Here is a 19,354-nt window from a genome sequence, read left to right as displayed (position 1 = left end):
CTTAAAAGCTAAGCTAGGTACTTAATCATGTTTCACTATTTGGTTTGAATAAAGAATGAACTACCTGTCAGACTTCTGCATTAATATTTTTAACATCGCTGTCATCATGTGACTTTAATATATCTGGTGTAATATGTTTTGAATTCATCATATACAAAGTTCTGTTGTACTTTTTAAAACAAGTATATTGTATGATACATCTGAAAAACAAAGTAAATGTCAGACCATGTAAATAGAATGAGAACAACAAAAACAACAATAAATAAGTAGAAAATGGTAATAAAATGTTAATGAGGAAGAGGAAGAGCTTCTGCTTGATACCCTCATATGAGGAGTTTATATTACAGCACCCATATTATCAGAAATCACTTTACCCATAAACAGGTAGCGTCATCCTTCCTTACTTGGCACGGAGCCTGAAGGGAAAGAAGGGAACGAAACAGAAACATTTGATGGAGGCCTGACTTCATCTCAACAAAAAAAAAAAAACTCCAGTGTGAGCAGGTGTGAGCAGATCATGGATCCTTGGAGGGCACACCTAGTCAGATTCAATATTTGTTTACAGTCATGCCTCAGGTCTTGCAGGAAACCTAGGATAACATAAGATAACCTTTATTTGAACACTGGAATACAATAAGAATAATATACTGTACACAACTGCACAGAATATAGAATAAATTAAAATAAAATACTATATACAATAGAATAAAATAAAATAATATCCACAATAGGTTAAAAATAGAATACAAATGCTATATACAACTGAGTAAAAATACAACTTTGTCAGAAAAGAGTATTGCACTTGGTGTTATTGCACATGTGTGGGTTTGTGTGTTTGATCAGCTGCAAAAGTCTTTGTTGTGGAGTCTGACAGCAGTGGGGAAGAAAGACCTGCGAAATCTCTCCGTCCCACACCGTGGGTGCCGCAGTCTCCCACTGAAGGAGCTGCTCAGTGCTGTCACAGTCTCCTGCATGGGGTGGGAGATGTTGTCCAACTGGGATGACAGCTTAGCCACCATTCTCCTGTCACTCACCACCTCCACTGGGTCCAGAGGGCATCCTAGAACAGAGCTGGCCCTGCGGATCAACCTGTTCAGTCTCTTCCTATTCCCGGCAGAGATCTTGCCACCTCAGCAGACCACACCGTAAAAGATGGAGTTGTGGGAGAAGTCTGCAGTGTAGATGGTGAAGACAAACAGAGCCAGAACCGTTCCCTGTGGGGCAAAAGTATTCAGCCCCCTTGAACTTTTCCACATTTTGTCACATTACAGCCACAAACATGAATCAATTTTATTGGAATTCCACGTGAAAGACCAACACAAAGTGGTGTACACGTGAGAAGTGGAATGAAAATCATACATGATTCCAAACATTTTTTTACAAATCAATAACTGCAAAGTGGGGTGTGCGTAATTATTCAGCCCCCTGAGTCAATACTTTGTAGAACCACCTTTGGCTGCAATTACAGCTGCCAGTCTTTTAGGGTATGTCTCTACCAGCTTTGCACATCTACAGACTGAAATCTTTGCCCGTTCTTCTTTGCAAAACAGCTCCAGCTCAGTCAGATTAGATGGACAGCGTTTGTGAACAGCAGTTTTCAGATCTTGCCACAGATTCTCGATTGGATTTAGATCTGGGCCATTGTAACACATGGATATGTTTTGTTTTAAACCACTCCATTGTTGCCCTGGCTTTATGTTTAGGGTCGTTGTCCTGCTGGAAGGTGAACCTCCGCCCCAGCCTCAAGTCTTTTGCAGACTCCAAGAGGTTTTCTTCCAAGACTGCCCTGTATTTGGCTCCATCCATCTTCCCATCAACTCTGACCAGCTTCCCTGTCCCTGCTGAAGAGAAGCACCCCCAGAGCACGATGCTGCCACCACCATATTTGACAGTGGGGATGGTGTGTTCAGAGTGATGTGCAGCGTTAGTTTTCCGCCACACATAGCGTTTTGCATTTTGGCCACAAAGTTCCATTTTGGTCCATTTTGGAATTAATCTTTTTTTGAATATCTTTTTGTTTCAATAATTTAAAAGAGAAAGTACATAACAGACATAACATAAAACACCAACCTACATTTTCTAGTTTATAATTAAACACAGGATATATATACATATACTACAGAGTTTGCAGCATTTCAACTGAAACTACAATGAGGTTAACATGCAAATGTTGGTTTCTTTTACAACAAAATGAAAGCAGATGTTTTAGTTTCATTTTTCCCACCTATTCTTACGCCTGACAAAGCAACTGAGATATGACAAAAGAAGAAAAGAGAAAAACAAAGGTAAAAACCTCAGTCTCTCTCAGTTTGCTTAGTGTGGTTGTCTTCTCTGCATTAATTGTTCACTTTCAAAGGAACATGAAACAGATTGTTGAATCACTGACCACATGCGCAGGATTGACGTCACACAGTTTGTTTATCAAGCTGGCTTTACAAAAGTAATTTTTCACTGAAGGAGTTACATCCCAGTGAAAGAATTTTTAATAAATCTTGAGGTTTGTTTTTGAAAAAAACAAAACAGTCAGAGTACTTATTGCAATATCATTCACAGAAATATTTTACATTTTATGTTCCACTGTCCTTGAAATCCAGTGCTTCTGTGTTGTTAGTGACACCTTGTGGTTAAATTAAATTAATTACAGTGTACGTTTTAATTACAAATGGCTTGTAATTAAAACGTACACTATAAAGGAGCATAAAGGAAATCATGTGTCAACTTTAATTGTTAAATAGGAATCAACTCCAACTGTGACTTCATGCACATAATTTATTTTTCATATGCGAGTTCAGATGTTTTACAAAAATTCATAAGAAAAAACACTGCTTCTACTTTTCTAACATTTGACATCACATATGTTTCTTTTCCACGAATAATAATAAAAAGAATAAGCTGCTGCAGAAATAAATAGCGTGGAAAATATTCACACTAAAACTTAAAGATACAGTTCAACCCCAAATCAAATTTATGTTGTTTTTCTCTGGAGTGTAAGTCTGAGTTGAAAAGTTTTGTAGATATCAGCTGCATTTAGTTGTAGTAACTATTCTGTGATAATCCATGGTGTAGTCATGTGTTTATTTGGGCATAAAGCTAATGCTGGGGTGAACTGTCTCTTTAAAGTGAATATAAGTATACTGTTTCTAGAGCCCAACCCAAGAGGACCCACATTCCCAGACTGAGGATTCCTGCAAAAAGTCCACTAAGCTGCATCGCCTCCGATCCAGAGATTGGGATATCTGTTGAGAGAAAAAGAAAGTAATTGAAATTTATTTAGCAATAAGAATAGAAACAAGCAAGTGCTAAGGAGTAGTGCGTACCTTTAACTTCTACCATCTTGGTGGCCTCAGCAGAACGTCCAGCAGCTTTATTCTCTGCAATGCAGGTGAAATTTTGAAAAGTCCCAGGTAGTGAAGGAGTCCACCTGACCTCATTTTTATGAACTGAAAAGTAGGTTCCAACAGGGAAACCTCCCCTGAACTCCCACCTGACGGTGCATTCCACATTTAAGGTGCAGCTAGTCAGGCAGGTGAACTCACTTAACTGACCAGGAAACACAGTGTCAGGTCCGCTAATGCTGACGTTCCACTGATCATCTGCAAAAGATTAGAAAGCTTGTTGCAGTTATGACAAAACACAGCCTTTCTTGTTCTGGTTTAACCTCTCTGTATCCCTGTACTTACAGCTGAGTAGATAGCCCAGGCTGACAACTGTTGTCTGTGATGTAGGCAGATATGTTTGACACTGGTAGAAACCAGCATCAGAGGGCAGCAGGGAGTCAAAATGAAGTGTGAGGTTGTTTTGCTGAAGCCACATATTTTCACGCAGGGTCACCTCTTGTCCATCTTTATACCAGACCAGGTCTGATAGACCTTGTGGATCACCAAATCTGGCATCATGGCAGATGAGATTTAATGACTGGTTGAGAGATGGTACAGTGTTCAGCGGACTGACTTGTACAGATATTTGATCTGTACAAAAAGAAAAAATAAGTTTTTAATTCATAAAGTGAGAATAAAAATATGGACAGTAGTGTTAAGCCACACCTCTTAATCTTTGCATTCAGTTGTCCCAGGTGTGTAAAGTCAAGCACCTAGCCATGCAGTCTGCCTTTACAAATATTTGTGGAAGAATCTGTTGTTCTATAAACATCACTGAATTTGAATGAGATGTAATAACATGCCACCATTGATAAAAATCAGTATGTGGAATTTCCTTCCTCTTAGATATTCCCTCCTGACTCAATAGCTGCAGAGTTTTAAACCTCCTTTGGCATTAGCATCAGCTGAAAAACCACGTGCCCAGGGCCTCATGACAGGGTAGGTGTAATCTGTAGGTAGCAAAGTAGTTTTGTCCATGTAGTGTGTCCTAATTATGTGTAACTCATACACTCACCTTGTTCCTGTCATCAAGGCAAACATTTTAGAAGTACAGAATAAAAGGTACCTTTGTTACTTTCCACTATTTAATGTGACATTTAACTTGATGTACTCACTTGTAATTTCTACAATGGTGTCAGTACTTGTGTAGACTCCTGTTTGTGGATTGAAGACAGTGCAGTGCAGTTTCACTGTATCATCCAGTCCATCTGGTGTCCAAGTTAATGTGCTCCCGTCGACTGTGCTGGCCTTAAAGGACCAGGTGTAGATGCAGTTTGGAAAACAATTAGATGAGCATGTGAAAGTAGTGGGGGAACCAGCTGTCACCCTGCCAGTCCAAGAAATCTGCACCTTGGTCCCCAAACCTGGTAAACCTGAGGGACAGAGCAGTCAGGATGGCTGTAACACATACCAGTAAAAGCCACTCTGTGTCAATACTGGTACAATACTGGTTAAAAGCACAAAATAACTCAATCTGAGAATTAAATAATATATAATTCATTACTCCATAATGGATATCTATCTGCATAAGTATCAGTTAACTAAACAGGAGTTCAGACGTGTGTCCAGACAAACTTGGCTGGCCCTTAAAAATGCATCCTTTTAAGGCCCTGGGGACCAAAAATGGTCCCGCCCCAAAAGTGCAATAGAAAGATTATATATTCATATTTTTTTCCACTTTAAATTGGTCAGTCTTTTAAAACTACTTCTCCCTGAAATATTCATATAAAGTTTTAATTATATTTTCGTTGTTTTAACCATTTAAATCCCAGTTTTATTACATGAGCGCCCTGTTTTTTTAGCCCCAAAAAACAAAAAACTAAATATTTTCAAAAAAAACCCATTTGAAGTAATATTTGTTTGTTATTATAATTAGGCCTTTAGATGGACCAAAGATTGGCACCAACATTCATTTCGATCCACTTTTATTTTTTTTGCAGGAGCAGATTTTAAAAAATGCATCCACCTTTATGCCTAAGGACAATTCCCCAAAAAGTGCTATAAAAACTTTATATATTCATATTTTTTTCCACTTTAAATTGGTCAGTCTTTTAAAACCACTTCTCCCTGAAATATTCATATAAAGTTTTAATTACATTTCGCGGATTTTAACCCTTTATATCCCGGTTTCGTCACATGAGCGCACTGCTTTTTTTGCCCCAAAAAACAAAAAACTTGAATATTTTCCAAAAAAAACATTTGAGGTAATATTCAATTGTTATTATAATTAGGCCTTTAGATGGACTAAAGATTGGCACCAACATTCATTTCGATCGCCTTTTTTTTTTTCAGGACCAGAAAATGGTCCCCAGGCAGGCAATGCTGCTCCTCTAGGCCGAAAGAAGTGCATCTTCCCGGGGTAAGTCGCGACGATCACCGGGGCACGATCACCGGGGACTCCTTTCTACAGCACACACGTCCGATACCACGTGACAACAAATACGTCATTTCCTGTTGACTAAAAAAAAAATGCACCCTCTCACGGCCCTAGGGACCGAAAATGGTCCCGCTCGATCAGCGGGCGAAGCCGCTGCTGCACGCCGGAAATGAGGCTTCCTTTCCCGCAGGTCTGTCTAAGCAGCCCGCTGTTTTCCAGCAGGGGTCAAATGTGAAGCAAGGGCGCCACCCAGTGGACAAATAAAAAAATTACAATTCTAAGGCCCCTAGTCCAAAACGGAACCGAAATTTAAGTAATCACCAAGACGTTAACGGTAATAATTCTGCAGTGAAAAATAGCGTTTATAATGGAAGTCAATGGGGCCGCAAACGGCCCCTAGGGCCTTAAGAGGATGTGTATTGTTAGCTTAGCCACTGAAGCTAATTTAAGGAAGTCAGACCTGAATTTTGAAATGAAATTATGCCAAACTTGTTTTTAGAGAATTTGGCTATATTCCATTCAACACAGTGCAAATGGCTTGTAACTGAAAAACTAAAATGTACAAAAATGGTCCCAGGGCCTCAGTGGGTTTAAGTGCGAGAAAAAGATGATGTAAGACATATATTAGAATCAGCAGGTACTCAAAGCTGTCAAGTGTAGTTCTTAACCTACATGTATGTGATAGAAGGAACGACAGTATTCAAACGTTTTTTCTAAGAGCACATTTGAAAAAAAAGGTTTTGCTGCTTCCACAGATGTATGGTTAAATATAAACTTTGTTAACATACAAATAATAATGATAATTTACATGAAAACAGAAGTTAAAGAAGCAACTGTCTTTCAGCAGTCACTTAACTTAATTAACGTAGTCAGCCGACCTGAGTGACCGAGGAAGGCTGTTGCACAGTTTGGGCACAACAACCTCAAAAACAGGATCACATAATATGAAGAAAAAGCTACTTTTCAGTCCTTACTCAGTTAATTCATTCCATGTATTTTTAAATCAATATCCAAAATCTTTACACTCAGAAGACGTTATGTATGGATAAATGTGATAAACATCTGCTAAAATAAAACATGAATCAAAGCACAGAGACCCTTATTCTTGGGCCTTATGTATCAGTTACTTTGTTACTATTGTCATTCATGTTCATAGTCAGCATTTAAAAGAATAATAACAGTGAACACAAATGAAATGTTCTCACCCATAAGTGCCACCAGCAAAAGACTCTTCCAACAGGATGTCACAGTAACACTCGCCATGTTTGACTCTGCTGTAGGGTTGCTTTACCTTCTTTGTTTTTATAACAGCTGTGAGTTACTGGGAGGAAGTTTTAAATCATTTACTAAATCTGTTAAAACAGTGCAGATTACAGTCACACTTTGATTTCACAACTGATGTTGTTTAATACTGGAATTCCCGTGATGATGAAATCAGCAGAAGGTGGAAGTTCCCTGAAACAAGTGAGGAAAGAGGTCAAATAGAGTTCAAAGAATGGGTTAGATTTTGTTGTTGTTGTTTGAATGTATTATTTTTTTGTTTGGTTTTTATTTGTATTAATGCATGGACTAGTCAAAAGCTGCGTGAAATTGAAGATGTCTATAGTGCACTCCTCAAAGCACTAGATGGCACTGTCTCACAGGAGTCTTTTAATTCTGGTTCCTTCTGCCTCTAAATAACCTCTGTATTAAAAAATATTCACCAAGAATTACCTGGACCTTTTGGTTTCTCTCAACAAGCCTGCAGATGGGTAGTAACACAGTAATAATGCAACATCCAACTATATATTTCTGTTCTCAGCTAATATTATATTTATCTTATCTTTTCTAGCCCTCGTGAATCTAAAACATTAGTCCTGTGATTGACACTTTGAATGTGATTACATAGAAGATAGAGTATGAATTATGAAATATACCTAATTTAACTTCTGATGGCAGCACAACGATAAGCTTTTTATTATGTCAGATGACATAGGGGTTGAGTCTTCCCTGCTGTCACACACTAAGATAATTCAGTAATTATCATTGCTCAGAGAGGTGGGGCTTTTGAAACAAGGGCAAAGACAAGCAGTAAAAGTTGCTGTCAGTCTGTTACTGGTATAAGTACAATAGAAAAAAAACATTGTAATCTATGCCATGTAGACAGTACTGTGCCAATATCTTGAGTCATCCCTCACGTCTTTATAGTTTGTTTCCAAAGAAGCCAAACTGTCTTGTCCTTTTTTAAAAAGTGGTCTTGGTCCAGGCTTTCTGAAAGTCTTTTAGAGCTCTTCAATTCTTGTACCTGACCTTTTTTTTTTAAAAGGAGTGTTTACTTTTTAATCCACCGAATTAAAAACCATTCAGCATTACGAAGCACCTAACTCAAAGGATGACCCAGTGCTGACTACACTTAGCAAAGAACCAATCAGAAATTCTATTTTTAGACACTTAGTCAAAAACCCATAATTTCTTCCCATTTCTTTAGTTGAATCTAGGAAAAATGTCAAAAATAACAAGTTTTACAATCACAACATCACAAAGGCAGATATCTAACACTGACTTTCAGGCATGAAGAAGCTACAGTAATATTATTCAATGAAGGCCTGACAGCACAAGTCTGGAAAAACACCACAACAAAATACAGTATATAAAATACACAAAAATCAGTGGAATGGTAGGGATAAGATGCAAGCCTTCAACACTGTAAAAAAAAAAAAAAAAAAGTTGCTAAAACTTAAAAACTCAAGGCAACCGACTGCATTTACGTTTTTAGGTTCTGATGGATAACTTATAATTTCAAGTTTAGGAGATAAGTTGCTTTAGCTAATGTTTTTGTGTTGACAAAATTAATAATTGTCCTTTTTCTCAACTCATATTTTATTGTTTTTGCAACGTATTTCCTAAAGTTTACACAACATATTTTGTTTTGCCAATCAATTTCCTCAAGTTTAGAAAAAGTATCTTTCATAGTTTTCATGAGGTGCTCCCTGTTGTACCAATGAATGTTTACACAGTTGATTTTCAAATAACTTTGTGTTCAAACACAACTGCACCACTGACAATGTTGACTTTTGAGATTAGCCATTTTTAACATACTGACAACATTCAGCCACAAATAAAGTCCTTCCAAAAACACAAAAAAAGTCAAATTTTTGTAACAAATGTTACTCATCCAATTTTAAAGGTGGTGTTGTCAGACAGAATATCAAACCTATCTTGATAGATAGTCACTAACAAACAGATTCAAAACATCAGATGGCAGGATGTGAACAACTTCTATCTGGTTTCCATACAGCAAACAACTTTCAAACAAATTTTTCCACCACTTGTCTTTTAATAGTAATGGTATCAACACTCCAATTTCCTGTGAAGTTCAGTATCGCGCCACATTTGTTATAAAACTAGTACAAATGTACCTAAAACCAGATTATAAAAATTGTTTAAAACAGCTCAAGTTAGAATAAAACCTTTCACATTATTCACACTCTCATTACACATACATATAGGATCTTGGGGGTGGGCACAATCACGGAGTCCAAATTACCATCAGGGTGTACACCTCACCCCTGGCGTCGTTGCCCACCTCTCAATTTTAAATACACTTAGACATTAAGGGCTATCAGGAGGGACTATGCGCTTACCTGCTGCTCCTTGGCAGGTAGCTCCATGCCCTCCTGGGTTTTAATTGCACCCTAGAACACACATGCATCAACACTACAATGAGCGGGTGGAGGGAGGTTTGGAGTCTTCTCCCACCCCCGTTCTCTGCGGCCTGCTGGAGCGGGAGGGCTAGGAGGAGTTGGCCGTCCGACTGTGGTCTGGGGTGTGGGGCCTCCCTGCTGCTACGGAGTCGGGGTGGTCTGCCTCTCCCCACCGCAGGGAAAAGGGTAACACCACCTGGGTCTGGGTGCAGTTCCCCCCTCCAGGGGCAAGGGTACCTAGACCCGGTTTGTAGAGTACGCTTGGGGAGTGTGATCGTGTGTACAGCGTCTCTTTATGTCTGTCTCCACGTTGGTTGAGTGTGGAGTGAGTGCACATGAGAGCATGAGGGTGGGAATGGATGTTTGTATATGTGTGTGCCTGTATGTCTGTGTCTATATGTCAGGTTGGGTATCAGACGCCACCTCTCTGGGGACACCTCAGGCCCTCCAAGGTTTGGAGGCCTATCTCCACCCACCACCACTTCCCCTGCCGGTGGCGGACTCCCTCAGGTGTCGGTGCGTTGGTGGTTCTTTGTGTCTGGGGGTGGGCGTCCGGGTACACACCGGCTCACTAATTGGCGGCTGCTTATCGGGGCCTGGAGCCTGGGGCTCGCTCGGGCCCCTTCGGAGGTGGGGTGCCCCCGGCCTCTTGGCCTGGGGCTCGGTCACTCAGGCACAGCTGGGGGCCGGCGGAGCTCATGGGCGCGTCACTGCAACTCCCCCTGGCTTCTGCTCCGCGGCTGCTGAGTGAGCCCTCATCTGGGACTCTCCTCAGCTCTTACTGGAACAGTGGCGCGGCTGCCCCTCTGTTGGTCTTCCTTGGTCTCTTGTGTTCTGGGGGCCTATGGATGTCTGGAGTTTTGATCTCCTCCATACCCGCTTCACACCCTGGAGGACGGGGCTGTGGCCCCCCCACACTCCCTAGCAGATCGTTACATGGAGAAACCTTTGGAATACAAGCGCGCTGATCCACACAGGTATGCACACGGGTGTTCACTGCTCGTAGACCAAAATTACACCTTTCTTGGCCGCTACTTCGAAGCACATCTGTCCTGCGTGCTGCACAACAACATTGAATATTTAGTATTTACTGCTATTTACACTTAGCTAGATTAATGCGATGGTGTTGTGTTTAGTATGTTGCTTTGTTTTTTTTGCTTGTTTTCTATTTTTCTCTCAACAGGTGATCCAGGAGATTTTTATTTTTTTTCTCCCCCCCTTTCTCACTGTCCCTCTCCCCTTCTGTTTTTCCTTTCCTTCCTCTTTCTTTCTCCCTTTCCTATCCCTCACTCATGTCTGTCCCGTCTGTAACATCTGAAAATAAAATATAATAAATAATAAAAACAAAGATCGACCAAATGGACCAATACGGCAATGCCACGATGATCCATTTGGCAAAGTAAATCCATTGGGTATCCTTGTTGGTCTTCAGACAACAATTCTGATGGCTAAAGAACCAAATGGGACAGGCAAAAAAAAAAAAAAAAAAAAAAAATAGAATAAAACCTTTCAACATTTTATAATAACATGTTATACATGAAATCTGCAATCAGCCATGCAAGCTACATTAAGTAAAGTTAGAACAGAAGACATTGATTCAGAACTTTCTGCACCTTACCGTTTTCTTAAAGACAGAAATTAATTTTCAGAGCAACTTGCCACGAAACCCAAAAACTGTAAATCAAAACAAATTGCCATTCTGTTTGACACAAGTTGCATTTGAGTTGAACATGTTGTCAAATAGGTTAGACTTTGGTTAAGAGCTTGGTTTTGAAGCTTCTTATCCTCTGGGAACAGGTAGATGTCAACTCCATAAAAATGTGTTGCACAGCTTCAAATGTGTACTTGAGTTCTTTGGGAAACTCCATGTTGAGCCCATAAAGTAGGCCAAACAAGTAGGCAAAGGCAGTGGGAAGGTCTGGCAGATCATCAAGAATAATGTCCTCTTCCAAAACAATGGCAGTGTTGACCACTGTGGACTGCGAGTTGGGTCCCACGTAGTCCTCCAGAACAGTGAGGATGCCCACCGTAACACCTCGGGTTGCCCTCTCAACTGGATCTGTATCCTATGCAAAATAAAAAACAACAGTACATATAAGTCTCTGAAAACCAAAACTGAAGATTGAGTAGATTTGCATACTCACCAGACATGTTAAGAAGAGTTTGGTCTCGTCGTCGCGAACAAATATCGGTAACCCTTCCAAACTGATGGTTCGTCGATGCTGGACTATGTTTGAGACCTAAAACAAGGAAATCAAACAAGACTCAGTCTCATTTATAAACCTATTTTGTTTTTAAAACACATTAAGTGTTGTTGCTCAAAATACAGCCTTAAGAAATAAGATGTTGAAATGAGTTATTACAGATGATTGGTCATGTTTTTGTCAGGTTTTTTTTAAGTAATTTTGATGTGCAACAAATGTAGCACAGTTATTACAACATTTATAACAAAAAGTGCCATGAGTGGGATGAGAGTTGAACTGTCTGTCATGACCTGCAATCTGCCAAACACAGCGCTGCTTGTTAGCTTATAATCCCATTCAGGACACACTTTTTGAAAACTAACAATTTTTACATCAATTTAGTAAATATTTAATAAAGTATCTTTCGTTACAGTGGGAACTTCAGGTTCCTCATAAACCAGACACAAATACATTTTTATATATTACCTGTTCATCAAACTTCTGCAACAGGGAATCCATGTCATTGCGGAAAGCAGCTTTTCTAATTCGATACAGCTTAATCAGCCGAAGCGAGTAAGTGTCGAGGGCAGTCATGAAGGTCCCCATGAGATCCTTGGTGGTAATGCGTGAGAATTCCGCACAAATCCACAAAGCAACAAAAAAAATATAGAAGAAAACTTTTAAAGGTACATTATATAAAAATCCCATTGTTTTCAAATTTGGTTAAAGGAGCTTAATTTCAAAACATTTAGTTAGTCTCGGTTGATCTATTGGTCAGGCCTTGATTGGATTTTTTTTTTTTCTTTTAGTGGTAGTGGTGGTACAAATTATAACTGACGTATTAAAAAAAACAAAAAGAAAAATCTGATCGGCAGATTTTACAGTAAGTCTATAGAATACCTAATCAAATGTTGATAAGGCAAAATAATGGTTTCAATTGTTACAGGATGCATTGCAGAAAAGAAATAAATCAATAAATTGTATTTTAAATTCATTGAAAAAATTCCATTAATTTTATAGTTATGTAGGAATGAAGTAAGAACTAGAAAGTGCATTTTCTGAAGAAACTGCAGTGTGAATGCTTGAATCTGAATGTATTCACTGAAATGAATTAATTGCTGAATTTAAGTTAAAAATTTTGAATGAGATGAAAAATACAGAAATTTTCACCTGAAAACAAAAGTGGTGAACTGCTACAAGCTGACAACCACACAGAAGTTGGAAAATAGCTGAAAATGTTTTAATTGTAAATTAGAAAAATCTAAGAAATGAGAAAAGAAATTTAGACTAAGAAAAACAAAAAATAAAACATCTGAATTAATATTAAAAGTTCATATTCTTTGAATCACTAAATGACTCAAATCTGATCCCTCCACTTTGATCCACACAGTTTAAAAAGTTTAAATGTCTGAGCTTTGAAAGACACGGTGTTGGAAGGAGAAGAACGATGGATACGTTTTGAGGGTAAAATGATGGCTGTAGAGCAAACACTGTGGACACAGCAGCAGTTGAAAGAGAAGTGTTTAAGATGAATCTTGGCACAGTGGCAGGCAGAGCTCGTTAAGCAGGCAGGTGTGAGCCTGGTTGCTATAGTGACTGCACCCAATGGCTCCATACACACGTACACAGACATGCGCCTCACTTTTGCTGCTTAAAATGAACAGAAAAGTCAGCCCTAAACAAATCGTTCCCAAAAGAAAAGTATAGGTCGTATTGACAAAATTCTTTCACCGTGAGCGGCAGCAATGTCCAGTCTACCAAATTCTCAGTTTTCATGCCTGTGGAGTTTATTATATGGACGTGGTGACAGTGTAAAGACACCATGCTCTTCTGATTTTCAAACGAACCTTCTGAGCCATTTTAACATTAGAGTCTATGGAAGAGTTGGAGGGAGGAGGCTGTGCATTGGTGACATTTATGAAAGAACCATAACACCTAGTACAATAGTAAACACATTGGATGAAAGAGGACAACGATGGCTACGTTTTGAGGGTAAAATCATACCTGTAGAGCAAACGCTGTGGACACAGCAGCAGTTTTAAAAAAGATTTTAAGATTAATTTTTTTGCTCCTCTCACTCTAGCAGTTGAGCTGCCTCACTCTAGCCCCAACATTCCGTCCCATACACACCCATTATAAACTCTGAAACGGGTGAAAAAACATCATGAAACTTAAACTGGAACTGAAGAAAAAGTATAATAGATATTGAAAAGATAAATACAAGTTCAATAGTTGAATGTCTTGTCTTCGTTTTAAAGTTTGAATGGTGGCTCTATGTCAATGTATGTGGAAGTAGTAAGAGTTTAAAAATGAGTAAATTGAATGAGAATTTGAAGGGTCTCCCCATTGAAATACATGGGAAATTTTTGTTGAAAAAAGTTGAATAAAATTAAAAATATAAATGTTAAAAATGAGAAAAATAGAAGCAGTCATGTCCAAAAGATGAGGAATCTAATGGTGTTTGAATGGTTTCTAGCAAGCACCTGTTTGATTCTTTGAAATGAATGAACCTGAGAAAATTTTAAAATGTCACTAATTTCCTCAATAATTCTCTGCAAAGCACTTTTAGAAACATGTAACAATGTTTGCATGCATAGAAAAAGTCTAGCTATTTTATGTTCAAGACATTGGTAATCTACAAACTCATTGTCCTCTTTATCACTTGATGCTACACCTGAACCACTTGGTAATGTCTCTGGCTCCTGAGAGGTATTTAAGGATTTATCAGGGGAGCTACTTTCACTAGGACATGCATTTGCATGAGAAATCAGTCTAATACAGTTTTTTTATATCTTTTGAGTTTTTGTGCTTTCTGCTTGTGTGTGCCGTAAAGGTTGATAAATTGTTGGTAGCATAGTCACATTTTTGGAAAGGACAGGATACAGTCTGATTTTTTTTTTTTAAGTGCCTTAAAATATGTGAAATAAATGTATGCTGTGAGCAGTTTTCCTTAAATTCACAAAAAAATGTTGAGATCTCCTGCCTTTTCTTAGCCCTGTTGTGTGATCTGCTGAGGTGAGACTTCAACGCCCCTCGTGTCCTAAACGAACAGACGCAGTCACTGTAAACACAGGGCAAATGAAATCCTCTTCTATGTCGTAGCTGGTGATGTCTTAAGAGTACTTCTTGGCTTGAACAGACAAAAGAGCAGAACTGGCACTGCATACAAAAGCTATAATGAGAAGAGAGGAGAGGACAGTGTCAACAATTCAAAAGAAACCTGAATTAATCTCAAATTACCAAAGTTACATTACCTGATAATGTGTTTGGGGCGGGGGGCAGGCACTCCTGTTCTGATTCCTCTCCTTACCAACTCCTCATCAGTCCCTCATAAATCAGGACAAGCAGTGGTCTGGAGTTGGCTTTTAATTCTCTAAATAAAAAAAAAAAATAGCAATTAGTTTTAAAATAAAATACCAGCTTCCTGACATTACTTAAGAATTTTTTTCTCCTGTCCTAATTTTTTTGGCTCACTAAAGTGAAATGATTCTGCCTTGTAAAATGCCATGTGAAACACAGTAAAACAAATAATTTACAAAACATACATTACATCAAATGTTTAATTTATTATTAACAAATTGTATTCTACATGGAATGCACCAACAGTATACTGGGATGTATTATGTAAGCCAAGGATAATTTTGTGTGATTGGTTTTACAACTTAGAATGACAAACATTGGATTGAGAGTATGAGTGGGATAAAACTCCTGAAACATCTGTTTAAATTATCAGTGCATTTATTAATGGTGCTCCATAAATAAACCAAAACAATGTTGTTTTGTGCATAACAAAAAGCTCACAATTGTGCAGTCAAAATGTAAAATAAAAGATGCTGAGCATAATAACAAAGACAGATTTTGCAGCTGCTCTGTTTCCAAGTTCTACTGCGCAACTGACAGCCTGGAGTTTGAAATCTTCTTTGTAACCGTGTCTCTTACAGGCGCCATTTATGGTCCTTACACACATAATATGGTAATATTACGTTGAAGCAGAGTAGTATCACTCTGCGAGGCTCCTCGGTAGCCGTAATGCTCCAACAATCCATCAAGCAGTGCAGCTTCATAGCTTACCAAAGTCGTACCAAAACATTTTTTGACATATTTTTTTAAGCTGTGTACCACATAAAATTGGTTCGAGGTCAGTAAGCACAACCAGAATTCATACATAAGGCAGACTGTCGATTTTTGAGATGAAAGGATTTTAGGCCGTATGTCAACGCGTTAGCCCGGTTAGCTCACTAACGCCACCCAGCCCCACGCACGGGGTGATCCGCGGTAACTAGTGCCCCGTTAATGCAGTTATGGCATTGACTTTACGCTGACAGCACTAAAATAGTAATCTTCAAATGTTTTCTTTTTACCGACCAGCTCCTCTTTGATAGCTGCCGTGTCCATCTTGTCGTTGCCTGCAGGTGAAGCGATGGGGGAGGGGGAGTTGTGTTCAGTGAAGGAGAGAGGCGGAGTAACACAGCGTAGAGACAAAAGTGGACGAAAGAGAGGCAAACTTGCGGCTCCACGAGTATAATTATAATGTAACATAGACTATATCGATATAAACGATATTGTCACATCTCATATTTCATTTAGTGGAGCTCGCTGGCCATGAGGACTCCACCACCCCGTTCACACAGAAACTAAAGCACACATTTTATTGGCTAAATGTGATTTGAACAAATTAAACGACATGGCAGCAGGCGCCCCCGAACTTTATTTTATTTTATTTTATTTTATTTAAATAGCGGCGGGAGGTTGCTGCCGTTGGTCATGAGTGAGCCAGCCTATTTTGTTTCGTTAGGTGGTATGGCGGCCACAGACTGCACTTCATGAAATACGCATAGGGGGTGTCGCGGAGGCTTGTCAGATATGAGCGCACCTCTTCAGTAGCGAAGTTTGTCGGATTTTCATTCTTTTGTGACATGGCACGTAGTTTGTGACATGGAATCTTAAATGATATAGTAAGCCACAAGGCTTCTTAGCCAAGAAAGTAATGCTATGCTAAGTTTCGGAAAAATACGAAGAACTTCAGTTGTGATATTTCTAAAAGACAAATTGAGACTGTTCAAACATATACTGTCTGATATAATAAAAGAAACATTACTTGCCTTTAGAAACTTGAGACGAACGATCTATCCAGCTCCTGGTATAAAAAGCCTCACGTTCTCATTAAGGCAGACGGGCAGGTGGCTTTCAGTCCTTGCAAAAGCGCAAAGTAGACCCCGTAGCATCCAAAAATATGAGATGCGCATGCGTACTCAGGCACAGAAAGGCGCCAACAGCTTCAACTCATGTAAAACTTGAATTCATTCATTTTGCCAGCAATAAATTTCATCTGAGACCAACTTTTGCTCCAAAACGTTAAATGATTAGTTGAAACCCTTAATGTATTTGAGTTTATGGGCCAACTGAACTTTTATTGTTGAATTGTGAAAGAAATGACTGTAAGCTCAACAACTGCAAGTTTGATTTTTTACAGTGAATACATACATCCTAATGGTCAGAGATGGGCACAGAAGAGGATATATGTCACTTATGTCAACAAACAAAAACTCCTCACAATGGGGCTGGACACAACTGGGGTGTCCAGCTGAAGTCCAGCACCTTGAGGCTCTATGATCAGGATGATGTTCTTAAAGAAGTTCATCTGGTTCCCTGAGAATTTTTCTCCAAAAGTACTTTAGGTGGCTGAAGGCAAATGGTGATGAGGAACATGAGGAGAAACAATCATGGATGATCAAGTCCCTGGATATGATGTACCAATGATAACATAGGATGTAGCTGACATCAGGAAATCCAAGCAGTGGCTAAAAAAGGTTGGCCTAAAGGACAGCACAGAGGCACTAATCACGGCAGCACAATGATGGGCCCTAAGCACCAGATCCATGGAGGCAGGAGTCTAACACAACTGACAGAACTAAATAGGCTGACTGTGCAAAGATGTCCTGGAGACTATCCAGCACATTGTAGTGGGATGTGTGTCCACAGTGGTACCAGAGGTAAAAGGAATACTGTGAGCTGTGACCATTAAACTTGAGGGACTAGCTCCAGCAGATTCCAGGCACAACGTCAGAGGTCTCTATTCAGAAGAGCACAAGAAAAGCTGAGTCATCCATTTTAGAAAACTTTCCAAAAGAACATCTCTGAGTCTGTTTGCTTGGTGAACTGTCACTTTTGCCTTGACAGTATATATTTGGCAATGTGGTTAGTAAATTTAGCAGGCTTTGTCACAACACATTACCGGTACTTTTGGTACAGTGTTATCTTATTGCATTGTTGTGATAACAGGTTGGATAACCGGAATATAATTTATTGGCTGAACTTTGAATTTATTGCTGCAGTTTCATGCTGTGTCATTCCTCTAAATCTTGCATTGTTTGGCTATAACCTTATGTTGAGTGTATATCAAATACACTAACATCAGAAAAACAAAAAAGCATAAAAATTTAGCAATATACCTGAACTACATCCTTCTAAGTTCTTTTTGCAAGAGGAGGAGTAACATGTTTTCTTTCATTTCCTCCTCTCTGGGTGTTACCACAGATATGCTTTATGATTGCTGCATTTCTGAGAAACATGGAGTGACAGAAATATATTGATATTTCTTATATTTATTCCTCTTCCTTATTCCCCAGTGCATTTACGTTTCCTCTTTGCAACATCTAATTCTCAGAAAAATCAAAGACAAATAAATGTGTAAGTCTGTATTTAAAAAAAGGGCCCATGTGATTTATCAGGTGTGAAGAAGTCAGAAATGTCAATAAGCAGAAGAAACAAAAAGTTGATTAGAAAAATGATGCATATTATTACAAACACAGTTTCTGAGGTTGCATTCTTTGCACTCCTTAGAAGAACAATGTAAACTGGTGACACACTTATGACACATTCATCTCAGCATGTAGACGAGCACTCAAGTGCATGAGATAGGAAAGTCGTTTCCCAGAGCTTCATGTGCTATAAACTAAAGTTATTACTTTACACAGAGGGCAAAAGTTTATCCACTTCCCTTCAGAGCCTTCGAGGGTTTTCTGGGTTGTTGGTTGTCAACACTTCAATTTGCTCAACATTAAGAAAAATACATTTTAGTGAATTATAAATAATTATAATGAACGACTCTCTCAATCAGGATGTTCAAAGACCATTCTTTGATACTAATGTATATACGGGATTCGATAAATGGATTCAATGTAATTAATACCTTTATTGGTACAAAAAGTGTTGCAATTTAATGAATTGATATTGTTACAGAATTCCAGGCTTGACAACTTGTATTCGGTTGTATTACACAGACACAGACTGCGTACTGATACCTTCTAGTTACACTACTGAAATATGCTGACAGAGGGAAGGGAGCATGTTGTTATTTTGTAAGTGCAATGTCTGTTCTTTACTTTAGAAAAGTTAATCCAGAATGGCCTAATTCATTTCAATAAGCATTTTGAAGGGATAATAAAACTATAACTTTACTAATTACTTTGTGTGTGGAAATTATTTCTCCCAGGAAAAAAAAAATCAAAGGTTTTTGTGTGACTATATATATATATATTTTAAAACAAACTAATAATATTCCCCCCACCCTAAAATGACAAATGGTATTTTTAAGCAGTTTTAAGCAGCAAAAAATCTGAATACAGATTTTTAGTAAATGGAGATGTAACACCTTGAAATGCAGTGCAGGGTATTATCTAGTGAGCAATGCATGTTCGCTCTAAACTTGACAACCTAATAACTGAGAATTTT

The 19,354-nt window shown here is 38.7% G+C and overlaps 2 protein-coding genes and 1 long non-coding RNA gene across 4 annotated transcripts; all 3 read right to left on the bottom strand.

The window, feature by feature from the left end:
• Positions 1-2,749: 2,749 nt before the first annotated feature.
• Positions 2,750-7,051, bottom strand: LOC146698892 (uncharacterized). The gene is made up of 5 exons (XM_085471761.1): positions 6,960-7,051; positions 4,493-4,750; positions 3,681-3,968; positions 3,318-3,593; positions 2,750-3,236 (listed from the first exon to the last, which is right to left on the bottom strand). The coding sequence occupies exons 1-5, from the start codon at positions 7,015-7,017 to the stop codon at positions 3,115-3,117; spliced, it is 1,002 nt and encodes a 333-aa protein (XP_085327887.1). The 5' UTR covers positions 7,018-7,051; the 3' UTR covers positions 2,750-3,114.
• Positions 7,052-11,126: 4,075 nt separating this feature from the next.
• Positions 11,127-12,241, bottom strand: LOC146698891 (uncharacterized). The gene is made up of 3 exons (XM_085472705.1): positions 12,107-12,241; positions 11,582-11,677; positions 11,127-11,503 (listed from the first exon to the last, which is right to left on the bottom strand). The coding sequence occupies exons 1-3, from the start codon at positions 12,224-12,226 to the stop codon at positions 11,183-11,185; spliced, it is 537 nt and encodes a 178-aa protein (XP_085328831.1). The 5' UTR covers positions 12,227-12,241; the 3' UTR covers positions 11,127-11,182.
• A 2,428-nt stretch (positions 12,242-14,669) lies between these two features.
• LOC146698890 (uncharacterized) lies at positions 14,670-16,738 on the bottom strand. 2 transcript variants are annotated; one of them, XR_014922913.1, is made up of 3 exons: positions 16,723-16,738; positions 14,875-14,993; positions 14,670-14,792 (listed from the first exon to the last, which is right to left on the bottom strand). It is a non-coding gene; the product is annotated as an uncharacterized LOC146698890 (long non-coding RNA). The 2 variants fall into 2 exon arrangements; XR_014922912.1 differs by lacking the exon at positions 16,723-16,738 and adding an exon at positions 15,986-16,154.
• Between the last annotated feature and the right edge of the window lie 2,616 nt (positions 16,739-19,354).

Source organism: Copadichromis virginalis, linkage group LG11 (assembly GCF_057382275.1).
Source record: "Copadichromis virginalis isolate Kocher_CV1m ecotype Utaka linkage group LG11, C_Virginalis_male_GT1.1, whole genome shotgun sequence".
Taxonomy (NCBI): Eukaryota; Metazoa; Chordata; class Actinopteri; order Cichliformes; family Cichlidae; genus Copadichromis; species Copadichromis virginalis.
The sequence above is the reverse complement of the archived record's forward strand: the minus strand, read 5'-3'. Positions and strand labels throughout refer to the sequence as shown.

What these genes read in the sequence shown, in the direction of transcription:
- LOC146698892 (XM_085471761.1), bottom strand. Translation starts at nt 7,017, where the DNA reads ATGGCGAGTGTTACTGTGACATCCTGTTGGAAGAGTCTTTTGCTGGTG. An exon ending in TTTGCTGGTGGCACTTATGG is followed by an intron (nt 4,751 to 6,959) that starts GTGAGAACATTT and finishes TCTGTCCCTCAG; the next exon opens with GTTTACCAGGTTTGGGGACC. An exon ending in CCTGGGCTATCTACTCAGCT is followed by an intron (nt 3,594 to 3,680) that starts GTAAGTACAGGG and finishes AATCTTTTGCAG; the next exon opens with ATGATCAGTGGAACGTCAGC.
- LOC146698891 (XM_085472705.1), bottom strand. Translation starts at nt 12,226, where the DNA reads ATGGGGACCTTCATGACTGCCCTCGACACTTACTCGCTTCGGCTGATT. An exon ending in TGCAGAAGTTTGATGAACAG is followed by an intron (nt 11,678 to 12,106) that starts GTAATATATAAA and finishes TCCTTGTTTTAG; the next exon opens with GTCTCAAACATAGTCCAGCA. An exon ending in AACTCTTCTTAACATGTCTG is followed by an intron (nt 11,504 to 11,581) that starts GTGAGTATGCAA and finishes TATTTTGCATAG; the next exon opens with GATACAGATCCAGTTGAGAG.